The sequence below is a fragment of the Notamacropus eugenii genome, chromosome 2 (genome assembly GCF_028372415.1).
Source record: "Notamacropus eugenii isolate mMacEug1 chromosome 2, mMacEug1.pri_v2, whole genome shotgun sequence".
Taxonomy (NCBI): domain Eukaryota; kingdom Metazoa; phylum Chordata; class Mammalia; order Diprotodontia; family Macropodidae; genus Notamacropus; species Notamacropus eugenii.
The window spans coordinates 37,198,545-37,218,990 of record NC_092873.1 but is presented as its reverse complement, the minus strand read 5'-3'; the positions used below and the strand labels follow the sequence as shown (position 1 = coordinate 37,218,990).

The following is a 20,446-nucleotide window of genomic DNA, read 5'->3' as shown; positions in this document are numbered from 1 at the left end:
TTCTCCAATCTTTCTGGTTCCCAATTTTGGTATAACTTTGTTTCTTCACTCTCACTCACCCCGTATATTAAGTCAGCTGCTAGACCTTGTTATTTCTGTCTCCACAACACATCTCATCTACATTGCCTTCTCTCTTTACACAGTCCCTTGTGCCACCACTCCTCCCCCAGGGCAGAGCCTCCCCTGGCTTCACCTGGACTATTGAGTTTGTCTCCTAATTAGTTCCCTGCCTGGTCCCTTCTCCCTCCCAACCCTCCTCACAATTACCAGAGTGATAGTGTAGATGGCATGCCCTGCTCAGTAAACTCCACTGTTGCCTTTAGGATCAGATAGCCATCTGCTGAAATCCTGCCTTTCCTTCAAGGCCTCCTTTGTGAAATCTTCTCTGTTTTCACCTTGCTGTTGTTGCCTCTCAAGCAAACGTTTTCTCTCTCTCCTCTGGAACCCCCCGAGCTCTTGGTGCATATTTAGCTCCCTTGCCATATTCTTCCTTGTAGTGTGGGCATGGTTACCCTTATGTCGTAGAGCTAGAAGAGACCTTGGAAGTTATTTAATCTCCTGATTTTTTGGAGGAGAAAATTGAGGCCTAAAGCAGGGCATTGACTTTCCTGAGATCATACAGGTAGTAACGAACCAGCCAAGGATTCAAACTGAGATCCAGTGCTTCCTACAGTGCACTGTGACCCGTCTCCTAGATCATAAATTTGAAGAGAAAAATATTATTTCAAACATTAATTCCTTGAAGTGAGCTGGAGAACATTATACGCAGTAACAGCAATGTTGTAGTGATGGTCCATTATGAAAGACTCAGCTACTCTGACTGATCTGGTGATCCACAATCCCAAAAACTCCTGATGGAAATGCTCCCCACCCCCAGAGAGACAGCTGCTGACCTCTGAGTGCAGACTGAAGCAGCTTTTCTTCACTTTTTAATTTTTCTTGCCCTTTTTGGGGGCAGTATGGTTCATATGGAAATGTTTTTTGCAGGATTTCACATGGATAATGGGTATCATGTTGCTTGCCTTCTTAATGGGTACGGAGGGAGGGGCTGGAAGGGAGGGAAAGAATTTGGAACTCAAAATTTAAAAATTAATATTTTTTTAAAAAGAAATAAACATTAAATTTTTGCCTCCTACCTCTGTAATTCAATATACTCCAACACCTTGTCAGTTTTGTAGTGTTCAGCAAGTCAGCCTATACCTCCCTTGTGGATCTCCTCTCTTTTCAGCCCAACTGAACGAGAACGCACAGAAAGATTAATCAAGACCAAACTAAGGGAAATTATGATGCAGAAGGATTTGGAAAACATCACGTCCAAAGAGGTGAGGGACTTTAGATCCATGTTGTTCCTAGGCTTATGCTTAGAATAATAACAGATTGGGGTGAGGGGCGGTATGGGGTGGTTGTAGGATGAATGATGTGGTTGAGAGTAAAGAAGGGGCTATGTAGCACATATTCACACCATTCAATTCAGTGCTGTAGAGATAAGGAATTTACATGTCTGGATCTCTGCCAGTTCTTGGGAAGCGCTGCATAAAAATATTAATCAAAAATGCAGAATACAAATAAAATGTGCTGGGTATAGACTGTAAGTCAGATGTCTTTAGCTTGTGCTTCATTGTGGAGAGGCTAAACCCTGGTCTATCATTTGGCAGTTGAGTTATTGTATTTTGCCTTGTTTGGTTCACTGCTGGCTCTAAAATGGTTGGAAAGTCCTAAGAAAGAAAATCTAAGCCTCTAAGGACCCATCTCCACAAGAACTGAGGTTCCACTCTCTTGAAGCATTTACTTAACAAAGTTGGGGGGGGGGGGGAAGTAGAAGGAGTTAAATTGATTGTTTGAAATGTAACTACAACCAGAATATGAATGTGTAGGAGGCGGAGGAGGTGATTGGTGCTGTCCCTGGGGGTCATACCCCATTTATGGACCTCTGATGGAAGATGTGCCAGTAGTGACTTGGTGTTCACTTTAACATCCACATTGCCTTTGCATCTTTCCCTCTACTTAGAGGACTCATTCAACACCAAAGCCAGTAGTCATTCATTCAACAACTATTTACTAAATGCCTGCTGTATTCAGAGCACTACAGTATGTGCTTATGGGTATAGAAAAACAGTGAGATAGACTCTGTTTTATGGAGCTCAGGTTTAGTGGGCATGTACCAATGGCATGTCCCATCAGTCTATATAAACGTGATCTAGTAAGCATATACAAATAACTGTCATGCAGATATTGGGTAGACACTAATCACATCAGTATAAGAGTTAACAAGTGGAAAGAAGATAGAGTGATAAGTAATTAGTTAGTTTTGAGCTACAATTTTAATTAAAAATATAAGAATCTGTGAACCCCATTCTGTTCTCAGATACGCACAGAGTTAGAAATGCAGATGGCATGCAACCTGCGGGAGTTCAAAGAATTCATAGATAATGAGATGATCGTGATCCTCGGACAGATGGACAGCCCCACGCAGATCTTTGAGCATGTATTTCTGGTAAGTGTCACTCCTGCATCCTTGGTGCTTGCAGGACTCTGGCCCCCCCACAGGTCTCAGGCAGTGGGTTCAAGGAGGGGTTCTTCTGCATCTCTTTTCCACATCCTGGACGTGCCTGGGGCTGGACATGTGCAGGGGAGTCTCCCTAGAAAATGAAAATTGATGTGCTCTTTAAATCCCCAGAAACCATGAGGTTCCTGATGTGATGCCTGAGCTCCTGGTGATGTGGCACCACATTATAGCCACCACTAAGACAAGCTGGGTATATGCCCCAACACATTCTTTTCCCAAATGTTAAATATCTTCCATTGTGTTATCCATGGCAGGAGGAGGCACATGATGGAATTCCATAGTTTATACAAAAAAGTTATCTTAGATTTTGCCTCCTGCCACAAAACTTCTACTAGAAATGCTAATAAAGACCTAAATGGGCTGGATTGAATTTTATTTCTTTTACAAACATTATAATGACTAAGAGATGAAGAATGATAGGATCATAGTTCTAGAACTTGAAGAGGCCACAGGGGACATCTTTTCTAATGACCTCATTTTATAGATGGGGAGACTGAAGCCCAGGGACCTCCTCGTGACCACCTATGGCTACATCAGGAGGATTGTGAACTTGTGTCCTCTGACTGCACAGAACTGGGGGGCAGAAGAAGAGAAGAGAGAGGAAAGAAGGGTAGCACTTACTATTGTCCCCATGGTGGTCCCATTCAGACTTGAGGATGTGGTGCCCTGAGTTATGAGGCTGAGTCCCCCCTGAAGAGTGAATGTCTGCCCCATGGAGTCAGCCCTGAAAGAGGGCAGGGGAAGGAGGGCCTCCACTCCTTCCTTTAATATTGTCCGATGTTTGTTGCCAATTGTGAATGCAGACCATTGACCATACATGAAGTGCCCGGTTTTGTTGGCTGCTGTGCCTACTTCCCTCAGGAGATCAAATTCCCTGCTCTTTTGAAAGGCCCCATACAGTTTGGAAACAATTTGTGTGTTCTCTCTAGAAGGCTCTGAAAGGCCCTGCCCCTGTCCTCTGCACACAACCCTGCCCCAGCTTCCACAGTATGTCCCATCTTCCAGGGAGGACCCAGGCCAAGAGACTGGAAGTCATCCCCATCCAGCACTGGGATTGTGATGGCCTCCCAGCTGACCGAGGAAAGAATGAATACTAGATACGGTCAGATCCTGAGTCACAACAGCTACCCAGGAGCCTCCTGCCACTTCAATGTGGTGGAATTAATACTTGAGAATGCATCGGAAGTAAAAACAAAGCCATTTCCAAGCCCGATACAAAAGATGTGTAATAAGAGTCCCCACTTCCCTGGAACTATCCAGGTTATAGAACTCTTTCCTTATGATAGCCCTGGAGGTTAGGTGGGGCAGGTTTTATGTCTTTATTTTCACTAACCTCTAACTGAAAGTTAGTGTTTCCCTCAATTACAAATGTTATCAGCAGACCACAGTAGTGTTACCAGGCTGCTGCCCAAGAGGTCTGGGACACAAACAAGGGAACAACCCTTTGCTCTCAGTCAAGACAAAGTAGAACCAAACAAAATTCCATGTCATATAACATTTTCCTGCAGAGTGGACAACTTAGAATATTTCTAATATACTCCTTTCTTGGAATAGAATGCTGGTGAATCTTGAAGCTTAACTGTCTCCAAAGCAATACTGTGATCAGATTGCCTTGTCTTCTCTGGGGGGCTCATTCATTTCTTATCTCACAAACTTGTGTCGATCTCTGTTCCAAGCACTGCAGGTTGGAGTATGGTAGAGGATCTGCCTGAGAGCCTATTTACTATTTGCTAGTGGGCCTTGGGCAAGTCACTGGTGTGCTCTGGGTCTTAGCTTCCGTCTTCCAAAATGAGGTAACTACCAGACTCCCTTGGAGCTCAGAACCATCTTACTTCTATTCCATTTGCTTTTCCTTGGTTCTGCCACATTATCTGTCCAAAGGCCGTCCATCAGAGCATCTGTGGTCCCCTGGGTTTCCCAGAAACTGACAAGGAAAAGACATCTTATTCCAGCTGCAAATTGGGGTGTTCATTTTCTTTAAGGGCAACTCATCTTGTGCACAGCTGCTATTCAGGGAACATGCCCAGCATGGGACAAGTGAGGTGGCAGCATTTCTCCCTCCTATTCCTGTGGGAACAGTATCTGTTTCTGTGGATTCATGTAGAAAGGTGTATTTGTGTGGAAAGGTTTGACTAGTACGAAGAGTGAACTTAAAGGAAACGTTTGGGTGGTTGAGATTAGGAGGAAATCTGGTCATCTTCAGCAAAAGAAGCTTCTTCAGACTCTCCTGAGGCTCTCTCTTGAGTTGGCAAGCTCTGTCCAAAGTCAGCCTCCTGGAACTTTGGACTTGGTATCGAAGCTGCAGAGGAAGAAGAAAACATCCACCCAAAGCAAGCAGGAATGTTGGATACAGTGAGAAAAAGAAAGAGAAAGTCCCTGAGGCGAAATACTCTGCGTGAGATGATCAAGGAAGGCGTCCTCACCAGAAGGCCCCTAACAACTTTTACACCACAGGCACCTTCACTGCAGAGAGGGCTGGTGGGAAATGAGTTAGTAGATGGAAAGCTCACAAGATACACACAGGAGTGAAATGTGGCTCCTTTGCGCCTTACCTGGAAACAAAGAGGCATAACCCTCCCTCTAAGGCAGCAGCCATTGGGCGGCAGCAGCAGTAGCTTGTACCTTGCTTCATGGCACTTCCTATGCTGAGAGGAGGGAAAGGGGGAGGAAAGGGTTTCCCTGGCCAGCCAGGAGATAGCTACTGTGGCCTTGATGCAAGTTCTGAACATGGTTTGTGTCTTGGGCAGCCACCTGGAAAAGCTCAGGGACCTTTTCTCAGAAGCAGGGGGTTAAATGAATAACCAATTATATTGAATTACAATCCATAGACAAGACTGATTAAGTGTGAGGTAATAAATATAGGAATGGTGAATATGAATGATATTTTGAGATATCTGCAGTGACAGTGGTTTTATATGAAAATATCTATGATTTCTGTTGGAGACCAAAGTCAGGTTCTTCTAAAACTACGGTATTTTGTTGTCTACATTCGTAATTGAAAGAAACACTGCATTTCTGTTAAAGATAGTAAAAATACAGATGTTGGGTTTTGTTTTGTTTGTCCCCATCCAAGCTCCCAAATCCTCTGAAACCTATCCACATATCTTTTGGTGGGGAATGAGAGGGGATGTGGTCTGTAGACCCCAAGTCAAGAACTTTGATGGGTTTCCCAGTAATGGGATACTTTGTATGACTGGTGATGTCTGTCAAGCACTTCGATGGGCACCAGTTAAGATGTCCTTCTTGGTTTGACTAGGATGGTTAAGTTTCTGGAAAAGATGATTCCTGCAGTGGATGTTTTAAGAGAGTTTTCTTATTTAGGCCAGGGCATAATGAAAGGAAAGAGAGAGAGAAAAGAGGGAAATTGCACATTTTAAAAATGAAAGTGTCCTGAGATTTTTCTGCATTGCATATTGTGAAGATAAAAAGCTCCTTGTGCCGCTCTCCTGAGATTGGTGCAACCCCCCAGCAGAATTGTGTCCACACATGCCAGCCTGTTCTGTGGGAGGGCCCTGGGCTTTGATATTCATGGTATTCACCGGAGTTGACCCCAAGGTAGCCTGCATCCTGAGCAGTGTATCTCTGGCCTGTTTTCCCTTGGTCATCAGCTCAGAACACAGGGATGTCTTCTTAACTTTCTATACTATTTTGTTTTCCTGATGAACTCACAAGCTGTTTCCAGTTAATTCTCTCAAACCAGCTGGCTTTCTCTATGTTGAATTTCATCCTGTTCAATGTTCTTTTTAGGAGCTCGGTTTTTTGAACCTAGTAAGACCTGGGCTGTCGTATCTCCCTGCCCCCATTTCCTGTGACTTAGTTATTTTACTTCCTGGTGCCCTTTGCTGTTCTTGCTTTCTTTTTAAGTTAGTTACAGTTCCATTCCAATACTAAATACAAATAGCCATCAGGACCATTTCCACCTTTCTGTGCACAAGACAAGTGAACCTGAACCTGAACCTCCCCCACCTTCAGCTAATCTAACTCCCTTCTAGGTTGCAACACTTCTTATTGCAACACTCAGACCTGCATCTGATTCAGGCTTTGTATTTGGAAATATTTGCTGTTTCCTTTCTCTTTTCCCATTATAACTGTTCTTTCCTATTTGCCAGAAGGATCAAGGTAATTTCCCCTCAGTAGGAGTGAGATTGCTTAAGCCGGCCATGTCATCCGCCATTTTTATTGTCAGGATTCTGGTGTTGCAGTTTTGTTTCTTTGGAGGCTAACTTTACCTAATTTTGTCATCTTGATTGTGCAGGGCTCAGAATGGAATGCCTCCAATTTGGAAGACCTACAAAACCGAGGGTAAGCCCCCAATCAGACACAGCCCTGTGCAAACACTGGCCCCTATCTGGCCCATCCCATCTACTGCTGCTCCCAGCTCATACTCAGCACAGCTTAACAAAGAGAGGCTACAAACCTCTGAGGTTGCAAAAGGGAGAAATAAATGGGGTGGGCGAAAATGATTTCAGAAAGCAAAATGCTTAACTTTTTGATGTCATTTAAAATTAAATGTCACCATCAGATTAATTCCTTATTTAGGGTGATAAGAACAAAGTTTTAGAAACTAGTTTATAAGTTTGGTTTATGACCAATAGATGAGCTTCTGAAATAGGGCATGTATGCCTTCCCTGTGTTGAGATATGTACTTCTAAATAGCAAGGAGATTTATGTTTTACAAAAAAAGAACAGGACTAGATTAAGTAGACAAGAAGCAGATGGCTACCCATCTTCTCGTTATTTTCCTGACTGGTGCCTACTGGGCATTAGAGGAAGAATCGCCTGCCTCAGAATTGGATTTGGGATCAGTGACCCAAAGGGTCAGAGTCCCTTCCAATCGTAAAATTCTCTGATTTGTCCCTGATTGCCAGGATAGGGGTCAGATCAGTTGGATCAAAGAGGAGAAAATAGTGACTGCTCTCTCAGCAGGATCCAGCAGTCACTGCTATCCTCATCATCAGGAAACTCACAAGAAAAAGTCACCCCCCCACTTTTTCCACTCAAGGAAAGATTTCAGATGCACTGAGGATTACTAGAGAACCATCCCACCAAGTACAGAAATGTTGAGGAAGCACCCAACTGAGCAAAGAGAAAAAAGCGGTTTGCAGGATTGGCATAAACAGCTTAGAGATCTGGAAGAAATGCAGGAATGCTCAGACCTCAGTTCTGCGGAAGGCCCAGTGACAGATGGAAAGAAGATAGCGGCCGCTGAGAAGCTGGGGGGCATTGGGACACTGTATGTCCATGACCTTGAGCAAGTCTCTGGCCTCAGTTTCTTTATTTGTAGAAGAGAAGACTAGGTCAATGCTAAGTTCCCGTCCAGTTGGACAGAATTCTCTTGATCCTGTGATAAACTTTTTTTACATAGTGTCTGCTATGTCCTCGACACTAAAGATGCAAAGACAAAAAATATGAGACAGCCCTTGCTGTCCCAGAGCCAGCATCTTGGATATAGTCTGTGTCCCAGGAAAGGAGGCAGGAGCTGTTGGGAGGGATCAAGTCCTTCAACCTCTAGGGGAGAAATTCTAAATGTAGGGTTTTGTTTTTTAACAGATGAAAATAACAGTCTTCTTAACTTCCTCTCCACTTTAAAACTCTTTCAGGTTTCTTCCAGACCCTGAATCAGTCCTAAAACATTAATACTGATGACCTGAAAAGAGGAATTGAGGTCATCAAAATTAAGGACAATTCCAAATGAGGCACAGTTGCTAATACCTTAGAAAATGAGAATACCATTCAAAATTACCGTGACTAGTTAGATATAGTTGATCTTACCCAAACAGGATGCACTTCCGGGAGGATCTTAGGCTACTCTAGGGGAAAAAAAAAGAAACAAAACAAACAAAAGCTCAGAAGAGGAAAAGCCTGGCTGGGCCCCACACAAGCTGAGTGGGAGTCAGTAATAGTGTCATTGCGGAAAAAATGGACAGGATGCTTTTATGTATTAAAAACCGTGACTTTGAAAGGTCAAGAGCCAGTGCGGTGTTACAGATGATCAGGATCACAGTGTGAAAAGGAGGTTCAAATCTCAGCTCTGATGTGCTTAGGCAAATCAATCACTTACCTTTTCTGGACCAGAGTCTCCTCTGTTTTAAAATGGCAGAGTTGGGCTGTTAATTTTACATGTAAAAGCTGAAGCAGGGCTAAGCCAGGCTTCATGGAGTGAATAGCAGCTGGTTCTAAGAGAAGATAAAGGGAGTTAGAATTATGAAGCCTAGAAAAGGGAAGGCTAAATCAGTTGCTTAATTATTCTCCAAGTCTGTGGAAGGTTTGGATGAGGAAGATGTGGAGCAGTTGTTTTTTTGTGTCCATAGAGGCATGGGAGGGAAAAAAGGGAAATAGGCTCATATGAAAGCCGGAAAAATATTGTTTGCACAGCTGGACATTAAGAAAACAAGGTGATAAGATCCTGTAATGGATAATTAAGAGAGGTTGTGTGGTCTCCATCCCTGGAGATACTCAGAAAGGACGTAACTAGCCTTTTACTTTGGAGGGTTTTAGTCTTTCCTGAAGAATCTCCCAGAAGTCAGAAGCCTGGACCCAGTGCCTCTTGAGTTCCTGTTCTATAAGAAGCAGTATAGTGTAGTAGAGAGACTCTTGAGCTATGTTATAATCCTAGGACTACTACTGTGTGACCTTAGGTAACCCAGAGGAGTATTAGATCCTCCACTCAAAGAGTGCTTGGGTACCATGATGCTCCCAAATGTGTGTCTTTGTTTTTAACCTCCAGAAGTAAAACCTGAGGTTTGGTGAAGCAAGCCCAGCCATCAGATCTCCCTCTGGAGAAGAAAAATCCAAACCTCTGACCTGGTGGTACTTCTCCAAAAACTTTCTTTAGAGTTGAGTTGGTGGTGGCTTTTGTAAGAGGACTTTCTTTAAAAATGTTAGGGATTTTTATGAACTTACAAGCTCAGTAATGGAATATGGCAGCCAAGAAAGGGACAGTGTTGGGCTGTGTTGATAGAAGGATATTATCCTAACAGGAGGGATGAATAAAACGTACTTTAAAAAACACAAAGTATATTGTCAAGAAAGATCTTCTTCATTTCTGTACTGCATTCACCTCTCTGCATCACATTAGGAAAACTATTGAGAAATTGCATTGTATCTAGAGAAGGGAAGCCAAGGATGGGCCAGGGAGCAGCCATTGTAAGAACCAGGGATGTGGGAATGTTAGCTACAGCAAGCAAACAAATAGATGCATACAAACAGTATATGGTGAGCAGGGGATAGCAAGTAAATGAAATGGGGAAGACAGTCAAGGGACTAAGAAGGAACAGTCAGATAGATAGGAAGATGAAAGAGGGGAGGAACTGACCTTGTCGTGACTGGCCATAGAGGATACACCTTGGCCCATCAGTGAGCACTGCAGGAAGGGTGAGTCTGGCTTGAGAAAAGGAAAATGCTCCTAATAAGTTTAATAATATTTAGAACTATCTTATGGTAGCATAGACTGCCACATAATATGTTGATTGATTTAGTGGCATTTACTAAGTGCCTACTATGTGCCAGGGAATCAAAAACAGAAAGGAAACATTCCCTGTACCTGTGGAAGCCTATCCAGAATGTATGCCAAATGAACTTTGGCAGGGAGGGCTCTGGTGGCTGGGAGAGTTAGGAAAGACCTACTGGTTAGTGGGGGGAAGAGGAAGAGGGAGAGCCAGGTTCAACTAAGGGTCAGATGGTTGACCTCTGTGGTCTCTTTCAAATGTGAGATTCCATGGCAGGGGACAAGAGACCTTAGTTTCCAGTAATGGATCTGAGAGATTTTGCCACATGAAAATATATAGAGTTATCCAAAGTACAGCTTTGGTATGATACAGTTTACCCACTGTGAGCTTATAGTTTCGTAGAGACAGGGACTTCAGATATATACAGCTGCTCTTCTTCCTGCCTTACCACATAGACCCTTTGACAAACTAAGCCCAAAATTTCACTGACATTTTCCTGGATCCACTCTGTCCTGAGTGTGAGGTATCATCCCAGGGTAGATTTCTGTTCCTTCCCAACATTTCATCCCGAGTCCTCTTTTTTTAATAATCTAAGGAGCTAGTTTCTGCAAGCCGCTCAGCTTGAGTCCTTGAAACCTACCTAAGAATTGTTGCTTCACCATATGAAAAACACAATATGTTTATCTGAGATATGCTTTAGAACAGAGGAGTGGGGGCAGAGGGTCTGTTTTCTACATCTCTCTTGAAGGGGCGGGTTTACTTCCTCACAGAGTTCTTTTGGGGGGGAGTCTGCTGGTCTAGTTTTGTGTATGTGATCTACAAAAGCAGATTATTTTAGTAGTGACTTTAATGAGATCGGCCATAAAGCAAATAAAATGGGGAACTGCACTGTAGCCTCATGGTATTTTTCCTGGTTTGCAATGAAACATAAAGCTTTCTCCCTAGAGCCTGCCCAGGAAAGGTTGCCTAACCCTCCATAAAATGAAAGAGAGGACTGAGTGCTGGATTTGGCAAGAAGACTTTTAGGAAGCAAGTTCACCTTTTAGGCTAAATTCCCACTTTAAATATGTTCATTTCCCTTTTCATACAAGCCTTGTTTGAATTAGATGACTGTATTCTTTTATGGGATTCCTTCTCCTCTGGGCAATTCCTTGTTCATTTTAATTCAGCAATTGAGAAAAGGTTCAGTTTTAACTAAGGAAATGGGAAGTAGAGAATGTCTGTTTCTGGGTTTGGATATGAGGTTTTGTAGCCTGACAAAATAGCCACCAATCAGATCTCTCTTTGCTTTCCTCATAGGGTACGGTACATCTTGAATGTTACTAGAGAAATAGATAATTTCTTTCCAGGAGTCTTTGAGTATCATAACATCCGGGTGTATGACGAGGAAGCCACAGACCTGCTGGCCTACTGGAACGACACTTACAAATTCATCTCCAAAGCCAAGTAAGCTTGACCCCCAGAAAGGCATTTTCTTTTCGGTTATTTTCTCCTGCTCTCACCCATCTTGAAATAGGGCTTGGGACAAAAAACAGTAAGAAAAATGGTTAGAGGAACTGAAATTATTGCACCCTCTTAAAGAGTGACGTTAATCTTCAGAAACATGAAGGCTTTCTAGGAAGCAGATGTTAACTCTCTCTGCTGTGTACAGAAATAGAGAAAACCACCTTAAGCTACAGCAGGAGGACAAGCCAGAAGGAAGAGCTTTGAGGTTGTGATTCTTCAGGCAACAGAGAGATTCTAGAGCCTTCCTCCTGAAAGAGCTCTTTCTATCCCATTTCTAGGAGATGGCTTACATATAGCCCTCTCTGGATGTAAGTGTTAGATTGAACATTCTTTTGTTTTATGAAGATGACATTCTAAATTAGGGGTCAGCAAACCACAGCCTGCAAGCCAAAATCTGGTCCACCACCTATACAAAAATACAATTCATGAGCTAAGAGCGGCTTTTATATTTTGGAATACAGCTTTTATTATCCTGTGCTCTAAATGGTATGATTTTTACCCCTTGGTCCTTCTTTTAAAAAAAAAATATTCCTTAATTTAAGTGGCTTTTCTCTTATATATACAGTGTATCTTCTGTGCCTGTAGATTTTCTTTCATTTAATCTTATACATATATGTGTGTGTGTGTGTGTGTGTGTGTGTGTGTGTGTGTGTATATATACACATATTTCTTTAATCATAGAACTTATTTTGGAAAGAACCTTAAAAGGCAGTCTTGTTCATACCCTACTCATCCCAACCTGACCCCTATCTTCAGGCAGAATCACATTCAAATCATCCCTGAGAAATGAGAATCTTTCACTTTTAAAGCTCTCCAGCAGAGAATATGTGACTTATCAATACCTCTATGTTCAGGTTATCTATTTTTTTTATCTACCCTGAATCCTTTTTGCTCTAAGTTAGAACTCTCTAAAAACCTGACCCAGACTGGGGCCCCACTCAACTTCCTTGAGGATCAGAGTGTTTGGAAATGTATTCCAGAAGAATATCATCTTTCTTAGCATTAGAATTCCTCCTTTTGTTACATACCCTCTAAGCCTGGCTCAAGGATCAGAGTCCCTAAACTTTGTGAACATTCTCTAGGTTCAGAGCTCTACCATACCTAAATGTATCAGATTTATAATTCAGAGCTTGCACTCAACCCATCGAGATGCTTTCTGACAAAGGGCTGGGGCTGGATGGGAATGATTGGATGCTCTCTTCCCACATTGGTCACTGATGACAGCCTTAACTAGTCACCCCCTCTCCCTCTGCCACTGAGCAGAGAAAGAGGAAAGGACATCACAAAGAACAATAAAGAATGGTGTAAACCAATAATTCCAAAGTTCACAGGATTCACTCTTTTCTTCAAAATCTTTCATAGGCTTAGAATTAGAAAGTCATCAATTTTTGGAGCCCGAAGGGACCTCAGGAATGAGTCCAACATTCTCATTTTATAAGTATAGAATTGGAGGCCAGAGCAGGTAAATGGCTTTCTCCGAAATGCCCAGCCCAAGCCTCTGTGTCTGTGCTCCAACATTGAACAGTAGCCATCCTTTTCATCTTTCCTGCTGGGTTTTCCTTTGCCACCCTTGGTGACAGCAGAGGCTCCCGTGTGTCATCCCCAAGTGCATGCTCCATATTTGAGGCTACATTTTTATGGTTCAGGAACCCAAGAATGTTCCCAGTATTAATTTTGATGTAATGACCTGATGGGCTCCTTCAAATGCTGAGGGCGAGGGGGGGGGGGGGGGGGCGCTGATATGCAAAGAAAAAACAAATTCAAATTGATTGTTTCCAATCTGTTCATGTGCTTCCCAACATATATCACTGGGAGAAGTGCATATCCTTCATTGATGTGAGTTAGAAACCATCCACTGGGCAGTCCAGCTCAAGTGGTCTCAAAGGTACATTTCCCCATAGTAGCTTTTATAATTACATTTTCCTTATGGTTTGTATAGAAGTTCATAGCTTCTCTGAGGACTTCAAACATAGACTAGGAGCTTCTCCATTAAAGAAACCTGGGCTTGATGGGAGGCAGCTACAAATCGACACTTCCATCTGAGTTATTTGGATTTAGCCTACTTACCCGAAATGAAAATCTGGTGCTAGAAATGAGGTGAATGTCATTCAGTGATTTGGGGGAGACCCAGTGGTGCTACTAGCTGGATTCAGTGCAATGAACATTCGTTTAAGCAACTGCCATATCCAGTTCTGAATGCTGAACAAGTCAGAGATAAAGAAGACGAAGTCCTTGCCTTCGGGGGCCTTCCGGTCTCATTAGGGAGCTAAGGCCAGGGCATTGGGGTGTTGCACAGATGAGAGATGCCACCCCACGTGGTTATCAAGATCTGGTGACGGTTTCATACCACCTCTCTCACCAGAGGCTCCAAATCTTTCAGCCAATATTCTCTGAGTTCGTACAACATTTGCTTATGTAGAACACTGTCTTATTTTAGCACATAATTAAATAATTGCTTTGTAGTGTTATTTCAGTATTTTATGTATGTATGGCTATAGACTCCCTAACCAGACTGTAAGCTGAGGTCCATTCTTACTGAATGAGTGATTGATTCCTTGTGCACAAGTCTGACACACACACACACACACACACACACACACACACACACACACACACAGCACATTTTTTGAGTTGGCAGAGTAGCCTTTTGGCTCAGTGTATGTCCAGCAAAACAAAGTTATATGGGTCATAATTTATTTTTTAAGTCCTTAAAATGCTACTTATTCCTAAACAGATGATAGAATTAAATGTAGTAGATGTAACTCATGCACCCATAAGTTATAATAGCCCAACTGTGGGATGTCTCGATCCAGATACCCTGCCATGGGATCAGCAGGTGGTTCTGATTTTGTATTTTTGTTCCTCTCCAAAACTAGATGGGTGGGTCACAACATTGTGAACAGTGATATCTAAGAACATGTTTGGATGAGGGAGAGGAATTAGTTTCATGTGGCTCGTGTTTTCCTCCAAGGGACAAAACACCTGCTGGAACTTAGCAAGAGGCTATTCAGGACCTTTCTAGATGCAGTGAATCACTGTAGTTCTCAAGAGAGTGATTGACAGAGGTCAAAAAATATCTCTGAGGCCGTTGGGGGTGTTGACCTCCAGCACACCCAAACGGAGCCAGCTTCTTTCTAAATGGAAATTGCCTTTTAGTCGATAACAGGTTTCACCAGTCTTATGGGGGACTTCCCCAGGACTATTGCCCCTGCCCTGCAGTACGATTGAAAACATATCTGTGTGTACATAGAAGTATTTGCAAGAAAGGGACAGCAGAGATTTGGGATATAGCTTTCCAAATATATTCTTCCATTTCTTTTCCCCCCCAAATTTGTGACACTAGAAAACATGGCTCTAAATGCCTCGTACACTGCAAGATGGGGGTGAGCCGTTCTGCCTCCACTGTGATTGCTTATGCTATGAAGGAATATGGCTGGAACTTGGACCGTGCCTATGACTACGTGAAAGAAAGGCGCACCGTCACCAAGCCCAACCCCAGTTTCATGAGGCAGTTGGAGGAGTACCAAGGGATCCTGCTGGCCAGGTGAGTCCCAAGCCACTTTGGAATGAAGATTGCTGGGGTGCTGCCTGTTTGTGTAGTTTAGTCCAAACCTATGGAAACTCCTTCACCTGCTGTAGCTCAGAAACTACATTAGGCACTAGGTCCCCATGATGCATTCCAGTGTTTTCTCCATGTCCCCGCATTGTGCGCACACAGTCAGCATGTCTTGTGTAGAGCCTAAACCTAAGTCTTCTGTGTTGTCGCTGGTCCATATACCACGTTGCCTCTCCTTATGTACGTAGTAGTTGCTTAAGAAATGTTTGTTGAATTGAGGGTAATGTATTAACTTAATCAGAAAGTCATGTGTACATCTTTCAGTTGAAGTAGGAAAATTCTTTCAAGAGAACCAGCTGTTTCTGACGATAGTTTGGCAGCTGATTACAAAACTTGAAGCAGGAAACTTGTTCAGTAATGAATTTCTCTTGCCTTGATGATCCCTCTTCTCCCAAAAAGGAGAAGCTGATTATAATAGAGTTTAGAAATGATCAACTAAGATCCTAGATGCTGGCATCCTCTGATTTGCTGGAGTTTGTTTGGACTTTCCACTTAAGCATGGCCTAGGTTGTTATTGGATGGTGTAAGCAAAACTGACTCAAAGCACTTGGGCCTGGAGCCAGGTCTTCACTCCATTGAGTCTCATGACCTGAAGTCTCTACTCCAGATTCTGGGCAGTGTTTCCCCTGAGAAAAATAACTTAAACAGCTTTTCCAGACCTTCCCGGGCAAAGGGACCACGCTCTCACCCCCTGCAGCATTGTGGAAACAAGGTCACAGCAGAGCATCATGGTTTCCACTAAAAAAGGCCTTCGTATTTACTCAGTGTTTGGCATGACTTCATTTGAGCTGTTCTGTTAGAGGACTGGGAGGATACCCTGGTCTCCTCAGCTCAGAGGGAATGTGCAGGATTTTGTGGCCTTGGTGACTTTTTTAAATTTCGCTTGGAAAGTAGCTCTCAGAGTCCTTTTTTTTTTTCTTTTTTTTTAGTATATGTGGATTTAGGAAGAGACACAAACGTCATATATTCTTAGACACCCAAAAGAAGGGTGTTAGGCAATGTCCTCACCTGATCCAGGGAGAGGAAGTACACTGTGTGCTGCCATCCTCAGTGTTTGCTCTGCAGTCCTAGCTACTGAAAGTGAGATATACAGGGAGGCATTTCAGAGTTGAGGCATCAAGATGTGATAGAAGACTCCCTTACTCCCTGCCCTGCACTCCTGGTCATCATGGGACTGATGTATGACAGCCAAGAAGAGAGGCAGAGGGATATACACACACATACACACACTCCTTTTTGGACCTGACCCATCATTTCACTGTTACCCAGGGAGCTCCTGGCAAACTGGCCTGAGAGAGGGCTACTCGGAGCCAGGACGCGTGGGGAGCAGCCCTTGGGCCCCATTCTTCCTGATGCTGAGGCCGGTACTCTGTTACATGGTGTAGCCTCTCTCTCCGTAGGAAAGTATATAATAATACAATGAATGCAGTGACCTTTGAGGGGGAAGTTGAGGTTAGGAAAGGTCTTATGTAGGAGATGGTGCTGGAACTGAGCTTTGAAGGAAACCAGAGACTTTCTTGGAGTCTCTGGAGATATCAGGAGGAAAGAAGCATGCCAGGCACAGTGCTGCCAATGCACAGCCTAGAGAGTGAATGTGTCGCGTGTGTGTGTGTGTGTGTGTGTCTGTCTGTCTGTCTGTCTGTCTGTCTGTGTCTGTGTCTGTGTCTGTGTGTAACAGTGAGTAGGCCAGCTACCCAGAACCAACGACTAAGTGAATTGTAGGCCTGGAAAGGAAAGCCAGCTGGTAAAAGGCTCTTCTACCAAACAGTGGAATTTGCACTTGTTTCTGGAGGCCACCACACTTGATTGAGGTGGGAAGAACCTATCACTCTGGTTGCTTTGTGCAGGCTGGATTAGAGAGAGGAGGAACTTGAAATGGGGTGACCAGTAAGCAAACTCCTGTGGTCCTCCAGGTCATGGCTGAGTAAAGACATCAACCACACGCCACGCCCCTCCCCCAACCATAGCCACTGTCCCCTCACTCCAGTGAGGATTCCACAGGGTCCTGCTGGTGGGCGTTTCCTTGAGCTGAAGAACCCACTGTGTGGCTTCAGCTTGAAGAGAGGGTAGCTAAGTTTGGATCATACCAAGCAGAACAGACCAAGAGCCTCCCTTTGTACCTGCCTGTAAGAGAGAATATGGGCATAGCAGCCAAGTGAGGCCAGGCCAGCAAGCTCTGTAACAAAACCTTTGCAAGTAGTAGAGGAAATTCTTTAGAAATTTCTGAAAAATCATAGTCTCAAATAGTCTTTTTTCACAAAAATTCCATTTGCTGCCTGCCCAATGCCTCCAAACTTCCAGGGGCTGAACCAGTGCTTTTACCAGAGCATGGTCTTGGCCCATTTGTGACTGTGGTTAGCCTGTCATGGGGATGCAGTGTCAGAGAACTGAGAACTTACCTGGCTTGCCAACCACCCCCTCATTTTGAGGTAACCTGGGCCCAGAGGAGAAGGGACTTGCTCAGAGACTCCTAGTAAGCTTCTAGGTTTCCAGCCAGGTTCCCCAATCGTCTGTTCAGTGCTGCTGGCTCCCCCTAGGCCTGTGCACCCTAACCCTTGACCAGTCAGTGCCCAGATAGTCAGCCATTTCTATTACAGCTCCAACAACAGCCACTACTTGAAGACTAACGGTGAGAAGAAGCCCATTAGCTCTGGAGGCCACAGCCTCCTCTCTAGATAATTCAGATTGGGAAGGAAGCTTTTTTGGCCATCTCTGCAGTTCTTTGCTCCCAGTTCTGCTCTCAGGCCAAGCAGAACAAAGCCAATCCCTTCTTTGAGCTGACAGCCCTTCTCCATGAAAAAAGCCACCATGTACCCACTCAGTCTCTTCTCCAGGAGTTTGAGCCCCAATTCCTCAGTTCATTGGTGCAAGAAGCACTGAGTAACTCCTTCTCTGTGCAAGATCTACAAAGTCTACAAAGATAAAAACTCAGAGTGTTTGTAAGCTGCCACAAATGGTGGTCATTCATTCGTTTACTGTCTTCTCCCAGTCAACTAGCTTTGAGCTTGATGCCCTTTAAAATTCCTATGTTCATGTCCAGCCACTCTTCCTCCCCTGAGATGGCTGGAGCTGATCTTTTGAGCCCACAGGAAGGACTCTCTCTGCCTCTTTCTTATTGTGTGGCTCAGTGTCCACGAAATTGAGCTGAGGCAGGCTCCCTGTTGTTCCTGAACCCATTTGTGACTGTCACTTCCCTGGAAGACGTGTGACTGCCAGGGTACTGATGGCATCTCAGAAAGACTAAGAATTGTTGGTGCTTTTGTTATATGAGGAAAGCAAATCTTCCTAGTCAGACCCCCAAAGGAGGGGACATTTGAGAGCCATTGCTGTCTCTGCTCTGCTCTCATTTACCTGTTTTCCCAGGTGTAAGGCTTGGTTTGGGTGTGCATGTGCACGTTCTCACTCTCACACTCCAGGGCCCACTGAAGTCTGCTTTGTCTGACAATGCTCTCAGGCTGCCAGCCAAGCAGGTACCTATATTCCTATATTTGATGTTCCGCTGGACAGGCTCAGATGTCAGGCCACTATTCGCAAACTGGGCCATGTGTTTAGTGTTTCTAGTTTATGGGGGGGTAGGGAAACTGCCCCACAATCAGGGAGGTTTTCTCCACGTGTCCTCCTCAGATAAGCACTAGGTAATTTTCTGGACTTCCCCTGTCATCAGGAAGCAGATTGGTTGCCCAGCCCACGAACTGGTACCTCCTTCTCCATCCACCTCCTCCCTTTAGAACAGGCATACTTTGGAGAGGCAGAGAGAGGTTTGCCTGGTACATGCTCAGACATGTGTTTCCTTAAAGCCCAGTCAAGACCAGGAACCTTTAAAGGGCACCCACACCCTATTGTGGGGAGTCCAGGCTTTTGTTTGGGACTAGGTTGGATTTCTGAAATATGATTACACCCACAGTGGCTTCTAGCACCTTTTTTTGAAAGAACCTGAAGCACTTGCCCTTCTGTGATCTGATCACATCCCAACAAAGTAAAGAGGGATTGAAATTTGTTTTTAAATCCCCATTTTACTGCTGGGGTCAATGAAGCCCTAAATGACTTTCTCCTCTGAATCGCCAGTGAATCAGTCAGTGGCCAGTATAGGAATAAGTGGTAAAAAAAAAAAGGGGGGGGGGAGAAGTCATTTGACAGCTAAGTTCAGCTGAGGTTTGAAGTTTTTATAGCTTTTCACAGGATCTCTGATGACCTAGGAAAAGAAAAACAGTCACACTTTTACTTTCCCGATTTACAAGAGCCTAGAGGTCAGAAAGTCTCTTATCCTCAGGGGGCCCTTTTCTCCATTCCTCAGCCATCCGCAGCTCCCCACACGTGTGGCCTGAGAAGGAAGGTAGTGGAAGTGACTGTCCTTGTGTGTTCCCCAACCAGGCACTGTGCTCATCCTGCGCAGTCACACTGGGTGAAGGGCCCACCCACTGGTCACCCCCAGTGGGGGAATGATTTAATATCAAGCTATTGCTTTGAAATGTTCACTGCATACCTTCTGTGTGCACAAACGTAATGGGGGTGGAACTGCTTCCAAATGGAGGTCAAATGCCACCCAATGCAGGAAAGAGCCCGGGGCTGCTGCTCCCAAACATCCCAACTATGCTATCCGCTCTTGGCAACTTGCTTCCTGTCACCTGCCAAATACAGGTGGGGGAGCCAGACAGAGTTAAAAATTAAACAGGTTAGAAGGTACATGTCTCACTTTCTGCAGAATCAACAGGAAGGCTTCACAAATTCTCAGCCCATCTGTAGGTGCGCGAACGCGCGCATGCACACACACTCTCACACTACCACTGCAGGAGAGGTCAGATCAGTGGGCCGTCTGTGTGCAACTTGTGACACTCGCTTGGGAAGTGAGGTATCCCTAGAGTTGGGGCCCTGCTTCCTGTAGTTGTATGGCAGGAGAGGAGGCAGCCCCTCTGTGGGATTATTTGGCTTTTCTGAAACCTTCACTATCTGATTTTATTGCTAATGGACCTGCAGCCTCCGTTTCATCAGTACAGACCCTAACTGCCAGAAATCTGCAGGAGGCTCCAAAATGTGGGGGGAAAAATTGGCTCCTTAAGATTATCCACATAGAATGGAGAAATTTTGGAATCCATGAGGGGCCCTGTGGGACCTGGGTAACCCTGTAGGCTGCCATTCATTAGCCCACTGCCTGTGGAGTTCCCTGCACTCTGACCTCCTTGGATGTAGTGGGAAGCTGGAATGGCTCCTCATTCCTGGGAATTCTGCCGAAATGATCTGACAGAATCGGAATCTGGCAGAGGAGTCTAGAGACTGCCCCACCCTGGGGTCAGAGTCAGTCTCTGCTCTGCT

The 20,446-nt window shown here is 44.3% G+C and overlaps 1 protein-coding gene across 7 annotated transcripts in view; it reads left to right on the top strand.

The window, feature by feature from the left end:
* The window catches only part of SSH2 (slingshot protein phosphatase 2), a 253,143-nt gene that overhangs the window by 221,916 nt on the left and 10,781 nt on the right, over positions 1 to 20,446 (top strand). For 6 of the 7 annotated variants that reach the window (XM_072639857.1, XM_072639856.1, XM_072639855.1 and 3 more), the window contains 5 exons: positions 1,229 to 1,322; positions 2,366 to 2,494; positions 6,822 to 6,868; positions 11,314 to 11,460; positions 14,864 to 15,064. In XM_072639857.1, the coding sequence (XP_072495958.1) occupies positions 1,229 to 1,322; positions 2,366 to 2,494; positions 6,822 to 6,868; positions 11,314 to 11,460; positions 14,864 to 15,064 (618 nt within the window). The remainder of the gene's footprint in view (positions 1 to 1,228; positions 1,323 to 2,365; positions 2,495 to 6,821; positions 6,869 to 11,313; positions 11,461 to 14,863; positions 15,065 to 20,446) is intronic. The other variant, XM_072639861.1, reaches the window with a different exon arrangement.